Source organism: Astyanax mexicanus, chromosome 1, assembly GCF_023375975.1.
Source record: "Astyanax mexicanus isolate ESR-SI-001 chromosome 1, AstMex3_surface, whole genome shotgun sequence".
NCBI classification, from domain to species: domain Eukaryota; kingdom Metazoa; phylum Chordata; class Actinopteri; order Characiformes; family Acestrorhamphidae; genus Astyanax; species Astyanax mexicanus.
The window spans coordinates 82,865,751-82,889,175 of NC_064408.1; the positions used below are offsets into that span (position 1 = coordinate 82,865,751).

The 23,425-nt window shown below is 37.7% G+C and overlaps 1 protein-coding gene across 1 annotated transcript; it reads right to left on the minus strand.

The window, feature by feature from the left end:
- Positions 1-2,202: 2,202 nt before the first annotated feature.
- On the minus strand, positions 2,203-22,518 carry scara3 (scavenger receptor class A, member 3). The gene is made up of 7 exons (XM_007255415.4): positions 22,090-22,518; positions 11,439-11,474; positions 10,446-10,490; positions 9,405-9,524; positions 6,657-6,737; positions 4,164-5,207; positions 2,203-3,355 (listed from the first exon to the last, which is right to left on the minus strand). The coding sequence occupies exons 1-7, from the start codon at positions 22,094-22,096 to the stop codon at positions 2,922-2,924; spliced, it is 1,767 nt and encodes a 588-aa protein (XP_007255477.1). The 5' UTR covers positions 22,097-22,518; the 3' UTR covers positions 2,203-2,921.
- Positions 22,519-23,425: the final 907 nt, after the last annotated feature.

Below are 23,425 nucleotides of genomic sequence, written 5' to 3' on the forward strand. Positions count from 1 at the left end.
GTTTCCTTTGCATTTTTGAGGTCTGAAAGCTCTGCATCTATATACCTGTAAATAGCAAAATCAGATAAACTGATTTAGAAACTGGAGTAGCCTCTTAATTTTTTTTCCATATCTGCACCAGGAAGACGTGGTACACCTTTTCAATAACCCAGGTAAACAAGAGAAACCTTTCCATTTCATTTCATTAAATGGAAGCAAGATAACCTGGTTTTACATGATATTTTGAACACTGCAGGGTATACACTTCTACATATATGGTGGGTTTATGAGGAGAATCAGCTCTGCTACTTTACCGTAATCTTGACCAATCACCAGCTTCGCCATGACTTTAAAAAAGACCTCTTATCTATATACACTGGGAAGACAAAATATGTTTTGTATTTTTGGCACATTATATTTGTAAGTACGCTTGATCTAGAGGACTAAATAATGAAATGATAATGAAAAAAACAATGCAATGAGACCTTTAAATCACATTTTATGACAAATGTATGTAGAAAACCAAAAATCCCAAAGGGTTCTATACTTTTCTTGCCACTGCACAGGTGGAAAGGACCCTAGTCTACCAAGAAGTGAATCACTCGGTATTTAAGCTCTGGCTCCAGCTTGATATGTGATAATTCTTCATGAGGTGCAATGTCCCATACTAAATGATGCATCACACCGTGTGTTCCTCTTGAAGCAGAGAAGCTGGAGCAGATTCACACTGGAGCAGATTTACGGCTGCATGTGTGAATGGTTTAAAAAGCTATGGGGATTTGCTCGCCATGTGTGCTACCAGTGCATGAAAGAAAAGTCATGGCCCTTTCACACGTCTTTAGGCAGCCATGCATGCACATCAGACACGCCTTCTCAAATTTCAAATGAGGTGAATCTTTTCATCTGTTATGAAAGCAAGATCTGCTGTTCCTCATGCCTTAAGCCACACGTTATTTCATTTACATTAGGAACAGAGGATTTCTCCTTAGAAGCTATTTCAGATACCACTGATATAAACCCTACCGTGATCTGTTTCTTTACTTTAACAACAGAACAAAAGTTTAGTCTCTTCAATGTAGTACTTTTCAGAAGCATACTTAGTTTAGCAGTTCTAGGTCTGATAGCTTTGTCTGTATTTTTATATGAACTTAAAGCACCCAGTAAACAACAGAAAATGTCAACTCAGGATTTTTTTTTTTTTTACCTTTTTAAGCTCCCCCACTGGTTAAGACTTCAGAAAATCATATTAACTTACAAGATAATTAGAAAGAGACAATGCAATTGGCCAATCATGGTTTAATTTAAAGTAGGTGTGAGAAATAACTATTATAACCAGATTTAAGTCTCTTGTTAAAAATAGAAAACGGTGGGGATCAGAGTGTTCCAGCAGGCTAAGCGCTACCACTATGATCAGGAGATCACTGGTTCGAATCCCATTCATGTAGCTTGCCATCAACTGCCAGAGCCCTGAGAGAGCACAATTGGCCTTGCTCTCTCTGGGTGTGTAGATGGCGCTCTCTCCCCACATCACTCTAAAGGGTAATGTGGCTCTGCATAAGGCGGCTGTGAGCTGATGTATCAGAACCGAGTCGCTGCACTTTCCTCCGAGTACGCTGTGATGCTACTCGGCAATGCTGCATCAGCAACAGTTCAAAAATAGGCAGTGGCTGACTTCACATGGATCGGACGATTGTGATGGGGCATCACTAGTGATAGGGGGAGTCCTAATGAGTGATTTGGGTAATTGGCGAAAATGGGAAAAAAATTGAAATAAAATTATTTTAAAAATGGAAAACGGTTCTGTTTTCTACAACTTTTTACTCAGACAGAATGAAACACATAAAAGCTCAGACAGTATGTTAAAGCCTTTACATGCATCTGTTGTTTAGGTTTAATCTATAAAGATAAGTGTCAACTTAGTGCTAATACAAAAATAACCGTTATTTTTGAAATGCATGACCAAAAGTAAATCTAATAGTTATGGTTTGCTAATGAAATTATTATAGAACAAAGTAATCAAAACAGCTTACCACACTGTCGAATCAAGCTCATGAAAATAAAGAAAACGTGTATTAACAATTTTACACCAGTGCTCTATGATTCATTGACAACATTTGGTAAAGTCAGTACATATTGGTCATTGCTGCAATCATGGCATACAAAGCCAACTGCAGATCTGCTTTCTTATTGTGTTTGTAGAGTATAGACCAATAGCTGAAAACATTCAGAGTAAAAAAACGTTTAATCTCATGTTTTTATTTCTTTTTCAGAGTACCTGCTCTGGATAGTTTGTGGAGCATATACAAAATAGATCTAGTTCTAAAATTAATGACTTTATTAAAAAAGAAAAAGGTAGAAACTTTAAAGTGCCTTCAAATGTGTTGTAGTAATGTGGAGATTGTTTATGAAAACAATAAAAATCTGATGTTTATCTGATATGAAAGCACATTGTCAGTCTGTTTTGAGATTCTCAAGTTTCTCAAGACACATAATCATGCCTAATCATTTGAATGTACAATGGATTATAAAAAGATTAAGACACTGTACTGCAACATTTCCTGCATGTTCAATCATTATTACAGTGCAAGAGCAAGATGTTGGGTATATGTGCGTAGATTTAAGCCTGAGGAATATACATTCAGGATAGAGTGGGGTACTATTGCTTTTCTACCAAGAGGGTATGTGTTTTCATGCAAGGCATCTATGATAACGCTCAGTGAAGTGTATGGAGTGTTTATTGAAGTGTTTTTTTTTATGATTATTCAGTTTTAAGGCACATACTGGAGTCTGTGGTGAATCCCACACGTCTGATTTATGCTGCAGATGAGCTGACATTTGACTTCTTCAATCCACATTCAATGCCATTGTTTCCAACAGGGCAGTTCATGAGGCATCAGTCAAATGAGTCTGACTTTAAGAACAGTGAGATATATTAAGTTTTCTCATGCTGAAGTGCTGTTTCCTGGAGGTCCAGGAGGTCCACGTGGGCCAGGTGGGCCAACAGGACCAGGTTTTCCTCTAGGTCCAGGAATCCCATGAACTCCAGGAAGCCCAGCTTGTCCTTGGATTCCTGTTGGCCCTTTAGGTCCTTGTAATCCATCCTTCCCTGCAACTCCCATGTCGCCCTTCTGTCCCTTTTCACCACGAGGTCCTGGTTGTCCTAAAGACCCTTTGGCACCTTTCGGTCCTGCATTTCCCCGGGCTCCAATAGATCCAGGTTCTCCTTGATCACCTTTAGGGCCCAACGAACCTTTGGGGCCAGAAGGTCCAGGGACACCTTGAAGTCCCTTGTCTCCCTTTATTCCTAAATTCCCAGGAGGTCCTGTTGTACCTGTTTCACCTCTGTTCCCCTTTGGACCAGGTCGACCAGGAGCACCTGTAAAGCACAATGATACCGAATGCAGAGAAAGGAAGACTTAGACAACTACAAGTGTCAGATTGCAATGCTTTTTAGAAGGACAATAAAGGTTACCAGAAACAATAAATGATAAAAAAAATTGGACTGAAATGGGTCATTTATTGACCTACACCTACAAAATTAGTGAGAAATGCATCTATATTGCAAAGAAAAATAACCCACTGCCATTCTGCCTTAATCTTTTGTGGAAATTACCTAAAAATCCATGGTCAGTGACGAGATTACCAGTTTAATGCAACATGGTGTAAAATGCAAATGTGTATGAGGCCAAATTAACTTTAATCGTCTTTATAGGCACTTTAAGAGACCAACGTTATGTTAATAACATCATACAACCAGCACACAGTGCACTATTTAAGAGCTTTCCTTCAACATACAGATGCTATGCCATGGCCAGCCACCTCCCCAGACCTATCCTCAGTTGAAAAGCTGTGGGATGCTATTGTATGTGCTATCGAAAATTCATTTACTCAGGAGACCAATGCATACATTTTCAACACAATAGAAAGGCATATTGCATTGCACATTACTTACACACTACTTCTGTATGAGTATTTCAACAAATAGTGCCCATATAAACACATACTGTTCCTGTTAACCTTTATCTTCTTTCTGAATAGCACTGCAATCTGACAATCTGACAATCTTCCCACCAGGTGCAACTATGCAACATGTATTGAGGCTAAAAATGCTGAGACACTGCAGGCCAGTAGGGCTCTACAACATCTAGAGAATGCTTGATGTAGATCACTGAAAAAAATATTACCTTTCAAAATGGTAAAATTCTGGATCAGTTGTGAGTGCCTTGTGTCCACCAGCTTCATTTCCTCCATCACCATCGAGATATTCCTCATATCAACGTCAAGACGCATACTCATCAGCATATTCTGCGTCCTTAAGGAACCAGCGAGGTTTAGTAGAAGCAAAACAGTGTTGTTTAAGTTCTGCAAATCGTCAGTGTTCCTGCCCAGCTTGGACTGGCATGATGTGCTCTCCATGTTGATGTACTTGTACATACTCTGAACGTGGCTGACTGTCGCGTTAATGCTGGTGGCAATGGTGTCAATCTCCATTTCAATGGAGTTCATCCTCGCATCCAGTGTCACGAATCTCTCCCCTGTCCTGTTTTCATAGTACTTGGCATGGTACTGGTGGTCATGCATGTTCTCCTCATGCTCATCAATGGAGGCCGACACGTTGTCCAGCTGCATCTGCAGGTTAATGACTTGTAGGGTGAGGTCGTGCACCATATCTGAGCTCATGCTGATCCGCTGGTATGTGGCGGAGATGCTGTTCTGGAGGCTCCGCATTGTTTGGGTGGTGGAGGTGGAGCTGGACTTCAGGGTACTAAGCGCTCGGCTGTAGTTCTGCCAGTCTACGGTCATCTTCTGCAGAACTAACGTCTCTTCCTCTGCCTTCCTCTGAAGAGCGTCGATCCAGTTAGCGCTGAGTGCCACAGTGGTGTTGACCTGCTGCATCGTAGCCTTCAAATCATACTGATCCTGGACCAGGGTCTTCATGCCCAAATCAGTCTCGTTGATCACAGCCTGCCAGCCATTTACCTGATTAAGATACTGTTCAAGAGACTGGTTTACTCGCTGCATGGTAACTCCAAAGGCCTGAACTTCTCTCACCATCCTGCTGTTGGACTGTGTCAGAGTCTTCTGAGATTGAGAGGTCTGGTCCAGAACCTGCTCTTGACTCAGAACCATCTTTTGGATGTCTTCAAATTCCTTCTTGAGCTTCGCAATTTCTTCACGGAAGCGGGCCGCATCGTAGCACTCCGAGCAGTTGTTCATAGTGCTGTAATCTGCACCAAAATGTAAAAACACATTAAAAATAACTGATATGGTATAAAACTGCAACAGAAATCACCAAACCAAACATACAAGCGACTAGCCAAGATGTTTACGTGTGTTTCATTAAGGTAACAGACATTTTTTCCTAAGGAAATTACCCATCAAGGGAGGTAAATCAAGGGATTATTAAAATAATTTCTGCTCAACCCAGCAGACCTATCAAAAACAGTAGCAGCGCTTCAGCAAGGAGACTTTGCCTTACAGGCAGACATGTTTCAGCTATTTCTGTCTCATATTTTAGTATCTTGGGTTGCTTTATACTGTAACTGCTGTGCAAAGTTTTAAACATTTCTAAGTTACAGAAAAACACAATTAATAAATAATAAATGGTCTGCAAAATCAGTCTGTGTGAGTCTGTCAGTGCGAAATATCACATGAAATTTTAAATAGTTTTCCATTGGTCAGTCACAAAATGATTTAAATCAGATTAAACAACCAAAGTTAAGATCAATTTTTTTGTTTTTCAGATAAGCAAAATTTCAGATTAACTAACAACAGTTCATGATTAATCGCCTGATTAAAGACAAATAAATAAAGTAAAAAAACAACTTTTAACAGTTTCTAACATTTGTACACGATTAACTACCTGGTTAAAAACAATTAACCCTTGTGTGGTGTTCGGGTCTGTGGGACCTGTTTTCATTTTTCATCAAATGATACAAAAAAATATATATATTTTTTCTAACTCAAACTCATTGGCATTGGCTCATTTTTTGTGAAAAACATATATCAAAACACATTTTCGATAAACACACACTGTACACCCCCCCTCACACACACACACACACACACACACACATTTATATTACATACAGTATGTTTGGCCAAGGGCTAATAAACATTGCTTCATTTGTAAATTTGAAACTAAACAAATTTTCTACTCATATCTTGAGTTTAATTCATTTTCTTTTACATTTTATTAAAAAACGAATAAAAAAAGAGTAGCACTTTTTAAAAGAAATGTAACATAAGAAAGGTAAAGGGCAAATATTAACCATATAAGCTGTTTATATTGCTTGCAATTTAGGTGAAGCAAGCATGTGTAAAGCATTTTAATGTAAAATTGCTCAATTTTGCTAAATTAAATACAAGTAACAAAGTAAACGAGTAACAAAAATATGAACACCACACAAGGGTTAAACTAAGTAAAGAACCAGTTCATCCAAAGCTTTAAGAAATATGGATTAACTAAAGGTATTACTTGATTAAAAACAGTTAAATAAAGTAAAGAAAACGTTTTATCATGTAGTGAGTAAAAAGTACAGATCCATCCTTTGAAATGTACTGAATAGACGTAAAACATATTAAGTCACAGAAATTACAGCTAAAAAAAATCTACTTCAATACAAAAACAAAGTAATTCTACATTATCATTGTCCACCACTAGCAAAAAATCATACCTTGTATGCTTTGTTGGACCTTGGCAATCTTTTTGTGGTAAAGCAGTTCATCTTCAGATAAGTTGTCGACTTTCCTGAAAACTGACAGCAAAATAAAAATCTGATTAATTGTTAGGATATTAGTAGTGTGAAAAGTCCAGCAGAAAAAGCTTTGACACTAAGTGATGAAATAACAAAGACATATTGTATTGTGTTACACCACCAGCAAGATAATCTGCTCTCATAACAAAAATATTTAAAGTAGAATGATAAATACAGCTGTGTGATCTCAGGAGAGCATCCAGAGAGAACAATGGAGTCCTGGCACTCATTTCATGGCTTTACTTAAAATACCAAACCCAAACCCTGGCCTACTGGGACTAATAAAGTACAGTATCAACCTAAGCTTAAGTTCACATACTATCTAATAGATTAACATTTAACATGCAATCTGTTTTTATTTCTGTATGGTGTTAGAAAGGAAATGTTATACAGTTTATGTTATACTATGACTCATAAAATCTGAATATAGTAAATGTTTTTTTTTTTTTACTGTGCGCATGAAAACTTAATATACTTGCAATGCTATAAAGCTTTTGTTGCTAAAGAAACTTGCTATTGAGTAAAGTCAATTTTGTAAAATAATGTGCTCTAATTAAAAGCATTTGGAAGAGGTTTTATGATCTTGAGTAATTGAAGCAATATGAGCAGATGTGTGTGGCATGCTGTGGATGTTTCCTGTTGTCATGTGACCTTTTTTTCATCTAGCAAATTACGGCAAATCATATCTTAGGAATTTCACAAGCTTTTACATTTTTTTTTATTGTTTTTGCTCTGTTAGGCCGTGGTGTAGCTGTGTTGTAAGCATATATAATGTGGAGCCAGTAAAAACCTGTACTGCAGTGCAGCCCACCAAGCACATGGGGAGATTGTTTTGACTCTGGTTGGAGCCCCTCTGCTCTTATCTGTAAGTCTAAGCATGGATTTATTGCACTATAATCCTGCGATTATGTTGAAATCCAAGTAGCATCCGTACAGAAACATCTGTGAGCTCTACAATGGCTGATGTGTGAGACAGAACCTCTCACACTATCGCCTGCAATTACGTGTCAATCCTTGGGTCTGAACTCATTCAGCTTTATAGTCACTACAGTTGGCGGAGACTATATAGGGAAATCAAGTGCGTTAAAAGCTGAGCTGGGAGGACAGCCAGGTGAAGTGAAGCTTGTAACTTCAGTTTTATTTTAATAGCTGGTCTGTTCTTGGATAATATCAGGAGTGAACTTGACAAACATATTGTTTTTATGGTGTTTTCACACTTGCCTCGTTTGGTCTGGACTTTTCAGTTCAGTCTGAACCAAAATAGCAAAAGTTTTTCTGAAAAAAACAGGTGGTCAATTTCATACAGTTTGCATGCAGTGTGAAAGTACTTTTCTAGAGTTTAGACTTTTGGATTATTTACAGAAGGTTGAGGCAGATTATTTTCAACCTTTTAACAACTGAAGAACATCAAATTTGTTTTGTACCGAAATCGGACTCCCCTTTACGTGCTAGTGCCTCATGCTGAAGTGTGGACACAAACGCTTAGAAATGTAACTGCTATATCTGCTGTAGCTGTAGATTAGCCCTTATTTATGAACAGACATCAAATTAATCTGAAGCAAAAGGGGAGACAAATTCTGGCAGGTAGGTAGAATTCAGTACAATGACAACGAAAGGTAACTTTCTGTACTGGCAACATTATACAAACCAATCAGTGTGGAGTAAAATGAGATGCAGCCTTTGTACTGTTCCAGTCAAAAATTTAAACACACCTTCAACACATTCAGTGTCTTTCTTTTTTTAACGTAATTTATTTTCTACATAAATAAATAATTAGATTATGTTAGACATATTAAAACAATCATGGGACACATGTGGAATTACATAGTGAACAAAAAAAGTCCTCCACAATCCCCTGACCTAAACCCAACTGAGATGGTAATTTAATGTGAATTAGGGATGAGCTGGAGCTTCACAGCATGAAGAAAAAGCAGCAACTATTGTTCAGCACCTCCTGAAACTCTATAAAAACTATTCCAGGCGACTCTCCCTCATGAAGACACTGAGATTAAAATACCAAGAGTGTGCAGATCTTTACTCAAAGTTAAATAAAATTAAAAGTAAAAAATATATAAAAAGAAAGAAAATACAATGAATGAGAAAATGTGTGTCTTTTTTGACTGGTTCTTTAAGTGATGGCAACAGAATATAGCAAAACCAAAACTAACCAAACTAAATGTATACAGTAAAACAGACACATGAGCCTCAATGCTGATTTTGGTTTGGTTGAAAACACCCTTAAAAGCCTTGTGTGTGTTGTAGGCAACATATCAAAGACTCCAAAAGGCAAGAGTGACTTTCAAATGGAGACTGGCCATTTTAATCTATCAAAAAGAACACCCAGCTCTGTTATTGGAAGGCATGAGCCCAGCACAGCCTGCCAAACACCTGATTCATCCCAACAGTTAAGCACCAGGTTTAATAGGCTGTTTTAACAGAGAAATCCAACCCTCCAAGACCAAAATTCGACACCCCTAAAACAAGTGTTTCTGCTGAGGTTTTTGTCATGTGAACTTTTTCAAGGATTTTTTTCCAAGGCAGAAAATTACATTTCCACACAAATGTTTTAGTTATTTCAATAGAAAAGACACATTTGAATTGTAGGACTATATATATATATATATATATATATATATATATATATATATATATATATATATAGCTCACCCAAAGAAGCCAAGACAGCCACAGAGATGATAATGAAGGCAAAGAAGCCATAGAGAACTCTGACGGCCAACTGGAGCGAATGAGTCTGCTGGCATTTCACACAGCCTCCTCGGGTCCTTCCTGTGAACACAAAAACAGGGTCTCAATATCATTTTGTTCATTTATGAAATACTGCCAAAATATAGAGAGCAGTTACATCATACAAATCTACCAGACCACTCTGCTATACTACTGCTGACAATTAAAAAGAAAAAAGAAAAAACATATTGATGTTTGTTCACTGAAGGAGATTCCCTTAGGAAACATCTCAATATTCTCACACATCTAGGGACACAATTTATAGCACTGCAAGACATGTAATCTACTTATCTATGTAAAGAACTCCTAATGGGTACTTTATCATCATCATCTGTAGGAGAACCCTTTACAGACACATCATCATAATTTATCTCAAGACTTGCAAAAATGTTTTAATGAGAAGTGCAGCCAGTGGGCATCTTTGTCTTTTTTTTCCCTCAGTGCTAGAGAAAACTTTAGTGTTGTATTTTCAACCATGGTGGTACTAGGGGTGGGGGCGGTTGCCCCCCCCCCCCCTGCCCTTTCCCTTGAGTTCACCAGTGGCCAAACTATGTGCAACTAAGTTTGCAAGCTGTGTTGAATGCTACTTTTCAAATATTGGGCTACATAACATTTCACAGTACAGCAGTATTCAAAACAGATGTAGGATGCGTTCATATAAACAACTCTGTAATTGCAAATATGTGTGGGCTCATGCTTACAGCACAGTCACTCAAAAACACAAATGACCCGAAGGAAGCCGTTAAAGCAAACCAAAACCAAGCAGCACTGTTTCCAGTTTAGTATCATATTCAGCTCTCAGTGACATTAATGCTACATTGTGTTCTTGGTTCTTTTGCGCACAAATTCAATTTGACTCAGACAGAAAAGGATTTGTTTTGGTCTCTGAGTTCACACAGTGTCAACCATTTGTAAACAATTTGGAAACAATGGTGATCTCATAGAGTAATGATTTTTACTAACCTCTAAAGGGAGGCATCTCCTCCTCCTCCCCGGTCAGATCCTCCTCTGTGAACAGAGAGCACATTAAGATGAATTAACTACCATAGATACACAGCAGCACAACTGAATCATAATGATTTTCATAGAGATGTATCAACCCGTTATGTGTGTATTTACTGACATACTGAAAAGTCATAGTACAGAAATTATAATGTACAATGACCTTTTTTCACGTCTCATAGAAGCTGAAGGTCACTGCACTGACCTGAGGGTTATGGGTGTGGGTGCTCCTGTTTTGAATGTGGATGTGATTTCTACCAGAGTTGCATGTTTGTTCAATTCTAATCAGACAATGCCAGTCATGGTTGTTACCAATAATGTATTTTATGATGTATTCTTGATGACACTGTGGATCAGGTAATGTTAAATGCCTGCATACTTTGGAATTGTAATGTCCCATCCATAAAGCACCCACTACCAGGCCTCACTTAAACTTTGGAGGTTGATCATTCAAGCTGGCCAGTGTTCAACCTCACTCACAAGATAAGACCTCACAACATACACAGGTGTGGGCCTTCCAAAACCATCCCTCTAAGATAAATAATATTACTTCATATTATACAACCATACAACATAAAAATCATTAAAACTTTAATAATTAGATATTTGAAATGAATGACACTCTAATTCTGTACTAAGTTGTGTCTTCCAAATAGTTTCCCATTAGGAACTTTCTATAAAGTCTGTCCAACTTGGAAACACTTTCTACAAAAGAATGCAATTGTGTGAGGAGAGCATGGAAAATCCCTGTGTGAGACATTATCTGCATCCTTATTTAATATCTCCAACAGGCTAAAAGCACAAGATTATTAACAGACTTCACCAGTGAGATATTAAAAGAGGACAAATTGATATGGAACTCCTTCACCATTAATTCTTCGTTATAGCCCAATGGAATCCAAATAAGCAATAAAAAACAGCAACACTTTAGAGAAGGGACACACTTGTTCATACCTTTGAAGAGCTGGTTCTCGTATCCACCATAGCTCTCTGCAAAAGAGACACAAACAGTGGAGAGCTGAATTATGAGTTCACAAATTACAGGCAATTGTATAAAACATAAACCCATCCAGGGGAGCGAAACACACATTCTATCACTGTGTCTGTAAATCACAAAGCACAAGCTGAAATGCCAGTTATACCCTCCGTGACATAAACCATTCAGCATGGGCTCATTTTCAAACATTAGGTCATAGTTGGCACAAAACATAACCTAATACAATTACATTAAATCAGACGGAGAGAGGAGAGAGTGTGTTCACCAGAGTTTAAAAGGTTCTACAGAATAATATATAATTTTTTTCAGGATCAGGTAAACATGCATGGGAATAGCATGTCGAATAGCTAGCTGTCGGATGAAGAATCGCATGGCAAACAGAAACAGCACAGATAGACTTGTTATGCAAACACATTGTAAGTTAGAACAGCGTCAACCTCTGGTTTGTGCTGCTCTGAGTGAGTTGGGCCAAGGGACGCATAACAGATGCCAAAAGGGGAACTTGTGGGGCTTGTTTGAGTTATAGAGCTCACGATAGACTCATTGGATAACAAAATATATTGCTGCTTTGAAGAACAATTAAATCCAGTTAATGCAGTTAATTCAATAGTTATGTGCGCACGTAGTGCATAGTGGAAAGAAATGTTTTCAATTCTGAAAATGTGACCTAATGTTTAGTCTTGAAATACTACAAAGCTGTAAAAGAAGCTGTTTTTAATGTGAAGCTCTCCACGTCAGACGGACAGTTTAAAAAATAATAAAACGCCCATCTAATGTTAACATTAGGCTTTGTGACTTTATGATGTGTTGTGTGCTCTTACTGTGTCACCACCTTTTAGTGCAAGCTGTTAGTCAAATAACTTGGAATGTTTTAAATCAGTTAAACATTCTAGAAGTTGTGTTTTTTTTTTGTTATGTTTTTTTTTTGTTTTTATTAGTTCAGGATGTTGGATGATTACCACCCACCTTATCCCTAATTTTCCAACTTATTTCAAAAGTACTGGTACTATCATAGTACAAAATTAGTATTGTATTCAGACAGCACTGTGTCGTATTTAATTAAACACTGATCTGTGTTTTGTTACTTTTCTAGGATCAGCTTGGATCTTTCTACTGTTCTATTGCCCCAGCATCAAGACCCAGGGTATAACCAGTGGCATCTCTACTAAATTTAACTGATTAGTAATGTACGATCAGGTCTATACATATTTTTACTGTGAAATACTTTTTTATATATTTGCGTCTATACAACCCCTATTTGAACAGAAGCAGTTAAGAAGTCACTGAAATGTAACTTTCAGTAACTATAAGCTTTTAATACAATTGGATTAACCTAAATATTGCATGAAACTTTTAAGAATTATAGAGCCTTTTTACATAAGTCCCTCTATTTTCACATGTACATATGTAGCTTGACAAACTATCATACTAATAAACATAAGGGCTACTTGTACTACTTTCTACTCCTCATTATACCATAAAGCAAACCAACTGCATTCAGTGACAGTTTGAGGTAGAGGTCTGCACGAGACCTTTTAAACCCGCTCCCGTGTGTTTTTGTCCCGTTACCGCCCACTCCCGCAAAAAAAAACGCTTCTTTTAATCCCGCGCCCACCCGCCACATACCCATTTCCACCGCTCCTAACAGGAATTGAATTAATTACATTTAGTGCTGCAAATTTACTTATGTATTTATTAAAACAGCAATTCAATGCAGAATGGTGCTGTCACGTTTCCTACCACAGTCCAAAAACATGCCGTCAGGTGAATTGGAGATGCTGAAAATCTCCCATGGGTGTGTGTGTGTGTGTGTGCGTGCGTGCGTGTGCGCGGTCCAGCCTCCGCTTAGAGATTTTTCTCGAGGGTTTTCCCTGCATGAGAATCATAGCGTGATTTTTACAATTTTCTTAATTATTTATTAATTAATTATTTATTAATTTACAATTCAGTTCTGTCCAGCGCCGCAAGATATTCTGACAGTTCCCGCGAGTGCAGACCTCTAGTTTGAGGTCCAAGTATCTCCATTAAGAGGCTTATCCAGGTATTTACTGCAGTTGTCTTCAGTTGCTGTTTGTTTGCGAGTCTTTTTGTCTTCTATCAGTTTTGTCTTCAGTAAAAAAGTTAAAAGCTGGCCTGAGGTCAGGTGACTAACTTTGTGGCGTGTTTAGGGACATTATCCATGTGTACGGTAAAGCACCATCCTATCGGTTTTGCAGCCTTTGATCTATTCTGTTCTACTATGTCTATCAGCAATCAAATTATTAATAAACACTGGTGACCAGTGTATGGATGAACTATTGACAGTAACTGTCTCTCACAGGTTTGTTTTGTTTTTCAGTCTAATGACGGCCTCCTACACTTCTATTAACACCATGGACCACATACTTATAGTTCCCATGCATTAACAGCTACCACATGGAAATTCAAACCTTAGAATAGCTCCCTTTTATTATCTTAACAATGAAATGACTGAATTACTCTTTTTTAATTCAGTTACCTTTGAGCTTGTGAAAATGGAAGTACAAGTAATTAATTTTAGTTTTTTGTAAAACTCCTGAGATAAAATCTGAGAGGCTACATTTAAATGACATTTTGATTGCTTTATTTAAGATCCATTGAAGTGCTGTACTGAAAGTGATATGTTGCTATAAATATGTGTGCTGCATCTTGTGTATTAGCTTGTTCTTGTGTGTTTTTTTTATTTTATTTATTCACTTTGGCACCTTTTATTTTTTTGTTTAACCTCTTGAGACCCTGTGTCCTCATAAGGGGACATTATATTTCTGCTTCTTTGTACCATGATACTTCATTGTTTTAAAGGTTGACCCCTTGGCCGCATATGGAGACACTGTCTGTACCATCTAGTGGTCACATGGCAACATTACACTCAATCGATTGAAATCCCAGTTAAAAGTTTCTACAGCCAGTCCAGACAGAAACATGTGCCAGGTAAATTTCTTATCGAAATTAAAGTGTGAAACTAGTTTATTTACTAACTATAGAAAGCTCAAATTTTGCTTTTGGACTCATTGGGTCCTTCTAATTGCAAATGGGATCTTTTTTGAAATGTTAAAATAAACTACTGTCCTCATATGAAGACATCGTTATTACAAAGACAAAGTTTACTTTTTTTATACCTGTTAGGTCCTACTGATTAAACTAAACTAAATTAAAAAGGCACACCAAGCAAAAGTCCAGCTCTGAAGCAGTTAAACACTAGGGTTGTAGGGGTTATCTAGTGAGCTATGAAAACTCATAGATCTTTTTGGATGTACTGTAATGTGCAATACAGTATCCAAAATCTACACTATATAGACGCAGCAGATAAAAATCAGGTAAAAAAGCAGGGGAGTATTTCTGTAAGTCTCCTAGCTCTAGTTGTCTCAGCTTCCAGTTGTTTCAGATTCAGCTGTGATAGGGCTGAAATTTTCCAGCCCTGGTGTTTGTGTGCTGTGGAGCTGGAGGGATGGTGTGCAGTAAAGCTGTTTAGGCCCTGCTTTCCAGCAGCCAGGCTTACTGGAGCCAAAGCGCTAGAGCTGCAGGAAAGACGCAGAAAGGCCTTGCTGGAATGCCTGGAGCCTGCACTTTTTTCCAGACAGGCATGGCAAAACAGGTGCCTCAGAGCCCAACCTAGGTGGAGCACAGCACTGCTGGCAACCCACAGGGAAAGGCAGGAGAACCTCTGGCCTGGAAGAGCGCCATCATCCCTCCAAAAACATGCCCCAGACACGTACTTTTAAAAAACCTCCAAGGCTGGAGTAACAGAAACAGCCTTCTAAAGTACCAAAACTCCTAAAAGTGGCAGGATGTTTAATTTGACAGTGGAGACGTCCAGTGAACTGCAGGAAATGGAAAGATTTTAACTAAGTTTGCTGAAGTTGGAGAACATGGGGTATATTTGCAGAGGAAAACAGTCAGTGAGTGAGTCAGTGGGAAAACGAAAACTAGCTCCATTCCGTACTCTGATGTAAGACTTCATCATTTTGGATTATGTAATATAACACACTAAATGATACTCAGTGGAGGACACTTGTAATCTGACCAGGTAAACAGTTTACTCCTAAAGCAAGCAGACTTTAGTTTTGATTAGAGATAACAGATATCATCTCTTCTCTTGAGGTTTGTGCTTTGGTCTGTGTTGGTCCTTTTGGCTGATCCTAGTCAATAAAATACATCATGCCTCCTTTTTTTTAAACCTGAAAACAGGCTTTAGTGGCCAAATGTAAACCTAGGATAGAATAGGGAGCAATCCCTGTGTTTTGCTGCAGGGCAGGAGACAATACTTATTTTTATAGATATTTCTCAAAATTAAATGCTTTTGTATAATGTTGTTCCCTTTTTATGGTTATTGAGTTTGATCACCTTCTCATGACTGTAAATATATTACATTAAATATACTATTATATAATTTACAATATGTGCTAGACAGGTTATATTACAGCCTCTACACAGTGGGGTTAGTTGTAATTTAGGGGTGTAAGAAAATATCAATAAATCAAGGTATCACAATATTTTCCTACTTACTGTTTCGCAATTTATTGCATTTTTTTTCGATATATATCCTGAATCGTATCCATTATGTTCATTAATTATTTCCATATATTTATTTTAGTGTGCATTGTTCAGAAATATTAGAAGCTGGACACAGCACAATAATATTTTGATTTCTTGTACAGATGTGTAGTTAGTACATACAGAGAAACAATAGGCAGTTCACCAACCAAATTGTCTTTAATAGGAACTCATCAGACCTCAGTAGTGATAATGATGTGCTATACTGGCTACTGTATCGACAACTCACTCACAAGATAACACCACCGCCACTTTGAGATAAATGTTACATACTTCTATTCCATGTCAGTCTGTTGTTAATAGTTACCGATATAGTTAATAGTAACTGTGCTTGAACTTGGTGACATCCAACCAGTTTCCGTTTCTAAAATAATAAAAAACATATTTTTCTTATTCTTTCCAGATCATACTTTCTGGGTTTATAAAGTGCTAAAGGCTAATAACAAACAACTGTAATCTGAAACAGTGTGTCAGCACTCAGCATGTTCTCACAATTAAATCCAGAGCTCCTGGGAGGATTTGATTCTGGTCCTGGTGTTCCACTTCACAGCTATTGAGCAGTATAATAAGAGTATAATGTATAATATTTTGATAGAAAGTTAATATTTGAATGCAGTACAACCCTTGAGTCTAAAGGAAATCATAAGCTGTTATTTTGAACTCTGCCTAACACAGAAGAGGAATGTAAAACCAGCCAGGCCCTGAAATCCACAAACTTTCCTGTATGTTAGAGGTTTACGCTCAAACCCCTCCTGTTCAAGATCAGATTGAAGATTTCCAGAGGTTCCACCTAATCTGTCCAAATCTGACAACGGAAATCTGATGAATAGGGTGCTGTTTTCCTTTACTGTATGTTCAACATCTATCTGCTGGCCCCTGAGTGGAAACTGTTTTTGTTGCATTTAATTCATATGGAATTTAGGCTTTTCTGGATCAGGTTCATTGCATAACAATTAGATTTTTTTACTACTGTTCAAAAATAAATTAATTAAACACATGAATAGGAATATATTTACTGTAATACTGCATATCAATTTTATATGGTTACTTATAGGAAAACATAACAACAGTAAGCTCCTACTGATCCAAACTGCACTCATAAACATGTTTTATAACAATAAAACAATAAAATCTCACAGAAACTGCGTCCCAGTGATGTCACAATGTTTGATAGACAAGCCAAGAGCTGAAGTCTAGAGCTAAATGTTGTTCCCAGTCCAGCCCTGCAAACTGCTGTAGGTTAATTGGGTGGTCATATTTGAAATTATTTATGGTTATGACATCACAAGCATGAGGAATTTAATACACAGGTTCCTTATATGGATGGTTTACACTACAGAGTATTCAGGGCGAATCTTTAAGGGTCATTGTTACGACTACTGGTCGCATTTTTTTCTTGTGTGCCCTCTGTGCTGTTTGTGTGTGTAGTTTTTAGTTGCAGAACCATGATTGGCCACCAGGGGCACACTCTATATACGGACAAGAGAAAACCTGACCTGGGAAAGATGTTCAGGGCTCCTCCCCTTTCCTTACCTGCAACAACTTCCTGCTCAGACCAACCTGGCATCTCCATTTTGTATCCTTTTTGTTGTTTTAGTTTTTGTTACAATTTACATTTTTCTTTGGGTAAAGTAGGGAGTGAGTGCCATTTTTATTTGCTACTTTTTCTCCTGTTTTGGTGCCGGGGAGTCAGGGTAGTTTGAGTATTTTGTTTTCTTTATTTTGGCAGGTTCAGTTAGTCTTTGTTTGTTAGTTTGGACTATGCTCACTTCTGAAGTCACATTCCCTTATTTTTATCAATAAAATCATCCTGATTTAATTCATTTTCAGTGTCTCGTGTTTGATCTGGCAGAGGGTCTGGGGAGAGAGCCCATTGTCATTTTCTGTTACGGCCTGACCCTAGACCAGGTCATAACAATCATACTTATAGTTGTTTTTTCTCTGGTCCAAATCAGTTAATGGTTTCCAATGAACACCAAGTGCACCAATATGCATCAAAACTAGTGTTGTTTCCACTTATTGGTCAAATCTGCAGAGCCATTCAGCTATAACTTGCAATGTGCATCTAATTATTGGAACCATATCGAGACCACTTCCTCTCACAGGTCTCAGTACAGTTATGTTATTGTTGTCTTCTTACCTGGCTAAATGAATCACACCAGTTTAACTGAACTCAGAACTGCAAGTGTGAAAACAACATTATTGCATAAAAACAAAGAATCCATTGCCCTCTACATGAGCCCTTTAAATCTAATTTATTTTCACAGCAATGTTGTTGATGTGACCAGTTGACTGTGGTAGTCATTACCCATTTTACACAAATAGCAGAAACACGCAAAGAGGCGTCACTGAAACAAACCAAGACAAACCAAGACATCTCTTCCAGATGTTACTTTAAAACCAAAGCTTGGTACTGTTCAAAGCAATGCAATGCAAGGAACGTACTGAGTCTGATTCATCTAGATGGTCTCACAGAGGGGCATGAATGAAGGCATGTGTGTGTTGTGGTCTGGGGTTGAAATAAAAGGCTGGAATTAAGAGTATTACCCCTCAGTGCCTTTCCTCAAACACAAGCTTCTCCCACACGCACTGTATGTTAATAGATGTAATTACTATGCTGACATCAGTCTATACATTTGTTACTCTTTCAAAGGGGGGAATCTACATGATGAAATAACCACAACACACACACACGCACACACACAGATGCTGCTCTTCTCTCTGTGAATTGTTTCCATAGTGTTATGTTTCAGTGTGAGTAAATGTTGCTGTGCTCCACCAAACACAATCCTACCCCTCATGTCAACACTGGTTCAAGCCCTTGTCCACTTTACCACACTATTTCTTCTTGAGGAATCCCTGGTGCCATCTTAAGGGATGTTCCATTACTTTACTAGCTGAGATGGTAATGGTTATACAGTTATACAGTATACAGTAGCTCTCAGAGGGGCAGGGGTTCAAGTGAACACAAGTGTCCACTTCAGCAGCAGAACTTTAGTTATTCCACCCGGAAATAATTCAATTTTTATACCAGGACAAATGTTGGATGAAGTCGATAAAGCTAATATAAATAATATAAAGTAGAAGACAAATGCATTACATATTGGACTTTAGCTGCCTGTAATGTTAGTGCTCTTAAAACATCAGTATTATAGCTTACTAGTTAGTAAGAAAAAGACTACACAGCTAAAATATAAGGACTAGCTTCTTTATCGTTGCTACTTTGGGCTAGAAACTGCACCATGTAACTTGTGAACTTTTTAAATAAGAAGGAGAGTGACTGCAAGAAAATGTGTAATGCTGCATAACCCAAGTCACATTTGTGTAAAATCCTGTGTTTTATTTTGTCACCTCAGTCCACATGCTTCTTTCACTTTCAGTTCTGTATCTCTCTGCTTGTCTAAAAGTGGATTACACTCCCCCGCTGTAGGAGGAGCTGAGAAGTAACAAATGGCAATTCACCACACTGCTGTAAACCAAGCCTACAGTCAGTCAAATCCATTGTTTTCTAGCTAAAATTAATAGGTAATTAATCATTTGTCTGTTTATTTTAAAGACTGAATTGAATACCTTTTCTAAAAGAAATGTTCAAGCCATATGTCATCTCCTGGGAAGTCTGTGATCTTATTTTGGGCTTACTATGGTGAGGTAATAGTAACATTCAGAGTGCTTATGAGAGAAACTGAACAGTGCTGGCTGTGGCTGAGAGTGTCTGGGATCCAGTTCAGTTTTACACCCAATTTTTCACAAGTAAAAATCTTTCAACAGTAGAAATATGTGAGCTGTGGTGGAATCAGTGGAGCCAATGGAATGTCCTGCCATATAATATAATGGCATTTTTTAAGTGGAATCCTAATGTTAATGCATGAAAGATATGGGTGGAACGCCTGCGGCCCAATTCATACATCCTCATACATACACAACTCAACCCAACCCTAACCTTAACCTCACTATTTAATTTTTTCTAATAAAATATGTGGTTTGGGAGGGTGAGGGCCTTTTTCCTTATGGAGAGCACTCAGATCCCACAAAGTCTAAATGTTCAGGTTTCCATGATCCTAGGATCCCCCCCCACCCGTCTCAACAGCTGCACACACACACATACACACATTTCCCTCAGATTCATGCCAATGTTCCTGTGTTAGGGTACACTGGACAAACGCAAACAAACCTAGTTATGTTTTTAGTTTGTTGATGAAGCTCTCAAAAACAGTCCAACATCGTGACTCACAGCTTGACTCAAGCTGCAGCACAGCATGCATCTGTAGCTGCAGAGCCGCACCTGCTGCCCAGTCTGAGGCGCGAGCATGAGGAATGTGTTAGTGAGAGCAGACCTACCTCTCTTCTACCTGCAAACTTTCCCAATAAATACCTAAACACCTCACCAAAGCTTCATACACATGCTGCCGCCCACTTCAAAAGAAATCAGTTTAGTTTCGTCTTGTTTAGCTTCTCATAAAAATCCACAGGTCATTTCCCATAATGTTGACAGAAACCAGAAAGCCTCAGATTTTAGCAATTACAATTAAATAAAAAACATAAGTACATATTTCCTCATAATGAGTGGGTAAATATTTCTAAATATTTGTATATGTTCAATACATTTAAGTATATGCTAGGTCTTAGCACCTGCAATTATGTACATACTAGGGCTGCACAATATTGGGAAAAAATGTCATTGTGATATACAGGGATATTACATTAATAATTCCCTCTATGTATCGAAGATTGAAGTAGAATAAATAATAATAGTAAGATATAATATGCCTATGTAGATATAAATTCTTTAATACGCTTCCTATCAAGCAAGTTGTAGCATGATGTGCATGATACTACTTTACCTTACATGCTATTCCACATCTTAATATGTGACTACTGTATAAACATACATTGTGATGCCATATATTTTGCAGGCCTAGTAGATATACAGTACATGTTTATATACATACATATACAGCGCTGAAAAAAAAAACAAAAACAAAATAAGAGACCACTTAAAAATGATGAGTTTCTTTGATTTTACCAAATTGAAAACCTCTGGAATATAATCAAGAGGAAGATGGATGATCACAAGCCATCAAACCTGAACTGTTCAAATATTTGCACCAGGAGTGGTATGAAGTTATCCAAAAACAGTGTGTAAGTCTGGTGTAGGAGAACATGCCAAGATGTATAAAAAACTGTGAATAAAAGCCAGGGTTATTTCACCAAATATTGATTTCTGAACTCTATGAATAAACTTTATGAATATGAACTTGTTTTCTTTGCATTATTTGAGGTCTAATTGAGGTCTGGTTTGTAGAATAAAACAACAATGTTCATTTTACCCAAATTAGCAAAATCAGAGAAACTGATTCAGAAACTGAAGTAATCTCTTTATTTTTTTCCCAGAGCTGTATAAAGTAAATGTGTGTCTTTGCTCCAAAATTCCAAATGTGAATTGTATGTAAAAATGTATGTTCAGATATTTATATACATATAAATACAGTATATGTGCACTACAAGCGTGTCAACGTATGTCATTTCTTGCTGCTGAGATAGCAAATACTAAAGAAAGTGCAGAATGCAATGCTACAAAAACATATATGTGCACTGACATATATGTGCACATATATGGATATTGCAAACATTCTATTTAGAAGAACAATATAAGGCACAAACATTTGTGCACATGTAATTTGTGCAATATATGTCAGTAGGTGTGATGTCAAAGCACAGAAACTGCAAATGTCACATAAAGACATATGTATATTCACTCTTATAAAAATATGTGTGCAAAATACAAATTTGAGCATGGGTAATATATTGCTCCTAAGATTCTGATTGCCAAAAAGTCCATGTCTGTTGGCAAGGGATAACACAGTATAATATCTCTCAAAGGCAAGCAACATTCATCTACAGTACATCCAGCATCAACAAATGCTTTTCCATGTGTAACGTTTTACCATGTTTGTCTATGTGTAAGTGTACTTTCAAGTGTCCATATAGGACAACAGCGTTAGTTAAAATAAGCATAAAAAATAAAACCACACTTACCCTTCATATTGACTGTGTTAAGCTGCCCCAGTAAAGCTGGTAAAGATCAGATGTAGAAACTATCACTCTCCCCACGCTCTTTGTTTTCTAGCTGAGTATACAACTGCAGAAGTGTCTTCAATTACAATCCAGCAGCAGACTTTAGCATTCTTGTCCCAAAAGCTGGTTCACGTCAAAGCTTGATAAAAAGGCTTGAAGCCTTGTTTGTATCTAAAGCAAAATTCCACTCTAATTCAGATTGGATTCAGCTGAACCCAGAGCTGAAGACTGCATGCACACAGCAGCTGTGCTACATGTTAGAGTCAGTGAGCATGGAGCAGCACATCTATCACATGCTGTTTCTTACCCTTCAGAGTCAGAAGAGCAGAGTAACCATGTGCAGTGTGGAAAGACATAACAAGGAGAGAGGAGGGAGTGTGTGTTTCGCTATGGGAGAAATCAAGGAGGAAAAGGGAGGGAGGTGAGAGAGAAAGAAAGAGAGAGAGAGAGAGAGCATATGTTTCTGAAAGCCAGTCAGCCCCATGCCTCGGTCTAATTGCTAACAAATGTCTGGCCAGGGAAGGACAGGCAACTTTATCTGGTGTGGATTGGTCAGAGACAAATTTATGGAAATTCAGATGACTTTGATCCATGGTTTTTGCCATCTGGCATTTTTGTTACATTCCACAAGTCAGCATGCAAAAATGAATGACTAGTACACACGAGGCTGTTTGTAGGTGAACAGTGCACTGACACTTATGGCGAAGCATCTACCATTAAAAACAAAGGAAATAGCACAAAGGAAATCGACCCTTTAAACTGCAAGGGGCCGTATTAAGAGCAACACTTCAATTCCCTGCTAATGTATTAGTATACTGAAGAATAAGATATATAATAAATATAATAATAAATGATTACTAAGTCTACATGGCTTTCCCATATTGTTTAACAATTTTAGATTTTACAATTTAAATTCATTTTATTTATATTCATTTATGCAGTGTCATGAAAATAACATTTCTTCCTCTGTTATCTCTACTTTCTGGCTCCACCATTTCAAAGAGGAGGACTGGCTTCTTACTACAAGCAAAATCCACCTGAACTCCAGCTTAAAGTTCTTTGAGTTCTTTCCCCTCTCTTCAAACTCCTCCCAAATAATCACAAGCTGATGGCATTTTCTGAACTAGCAAACACCAGCGGTCAGTTCTGCAGGTTTCAGTTTTTCACTTTTGGCCATCTCAGTAATTCCAAACACATTTACAGGTGCTGGGGTCAGGAATAGCTGGAGTGGTCCGTAAATTGTTGTGTAGCAGCAGCAGCACATTTGTGAATGGATCATTATGCAGGATATTCAGTA

What these genes read in the sequence shown, in the direction of transcription:
- scara3 (XM_007255415.4), bottom strand. An exon ending in CGAGAACCAGCTCTTCAAAG is followed by an intron (nt 10,491 to 11,438) that starts GTATGAACAAGT and finishes CTCTGTTCACAG; the next exon opens with AGGAGGATCTGACCGGGGAG. An exon ending in GGCTGTCTTGGCTTCTTTGG is followed by an intron (nt 6,738 to 9,404) that starts GTGAGCTATATA and finishes TTTTGCTGTCAG; the next exon opens with TTTTCAGGAAAGTCGACAAC.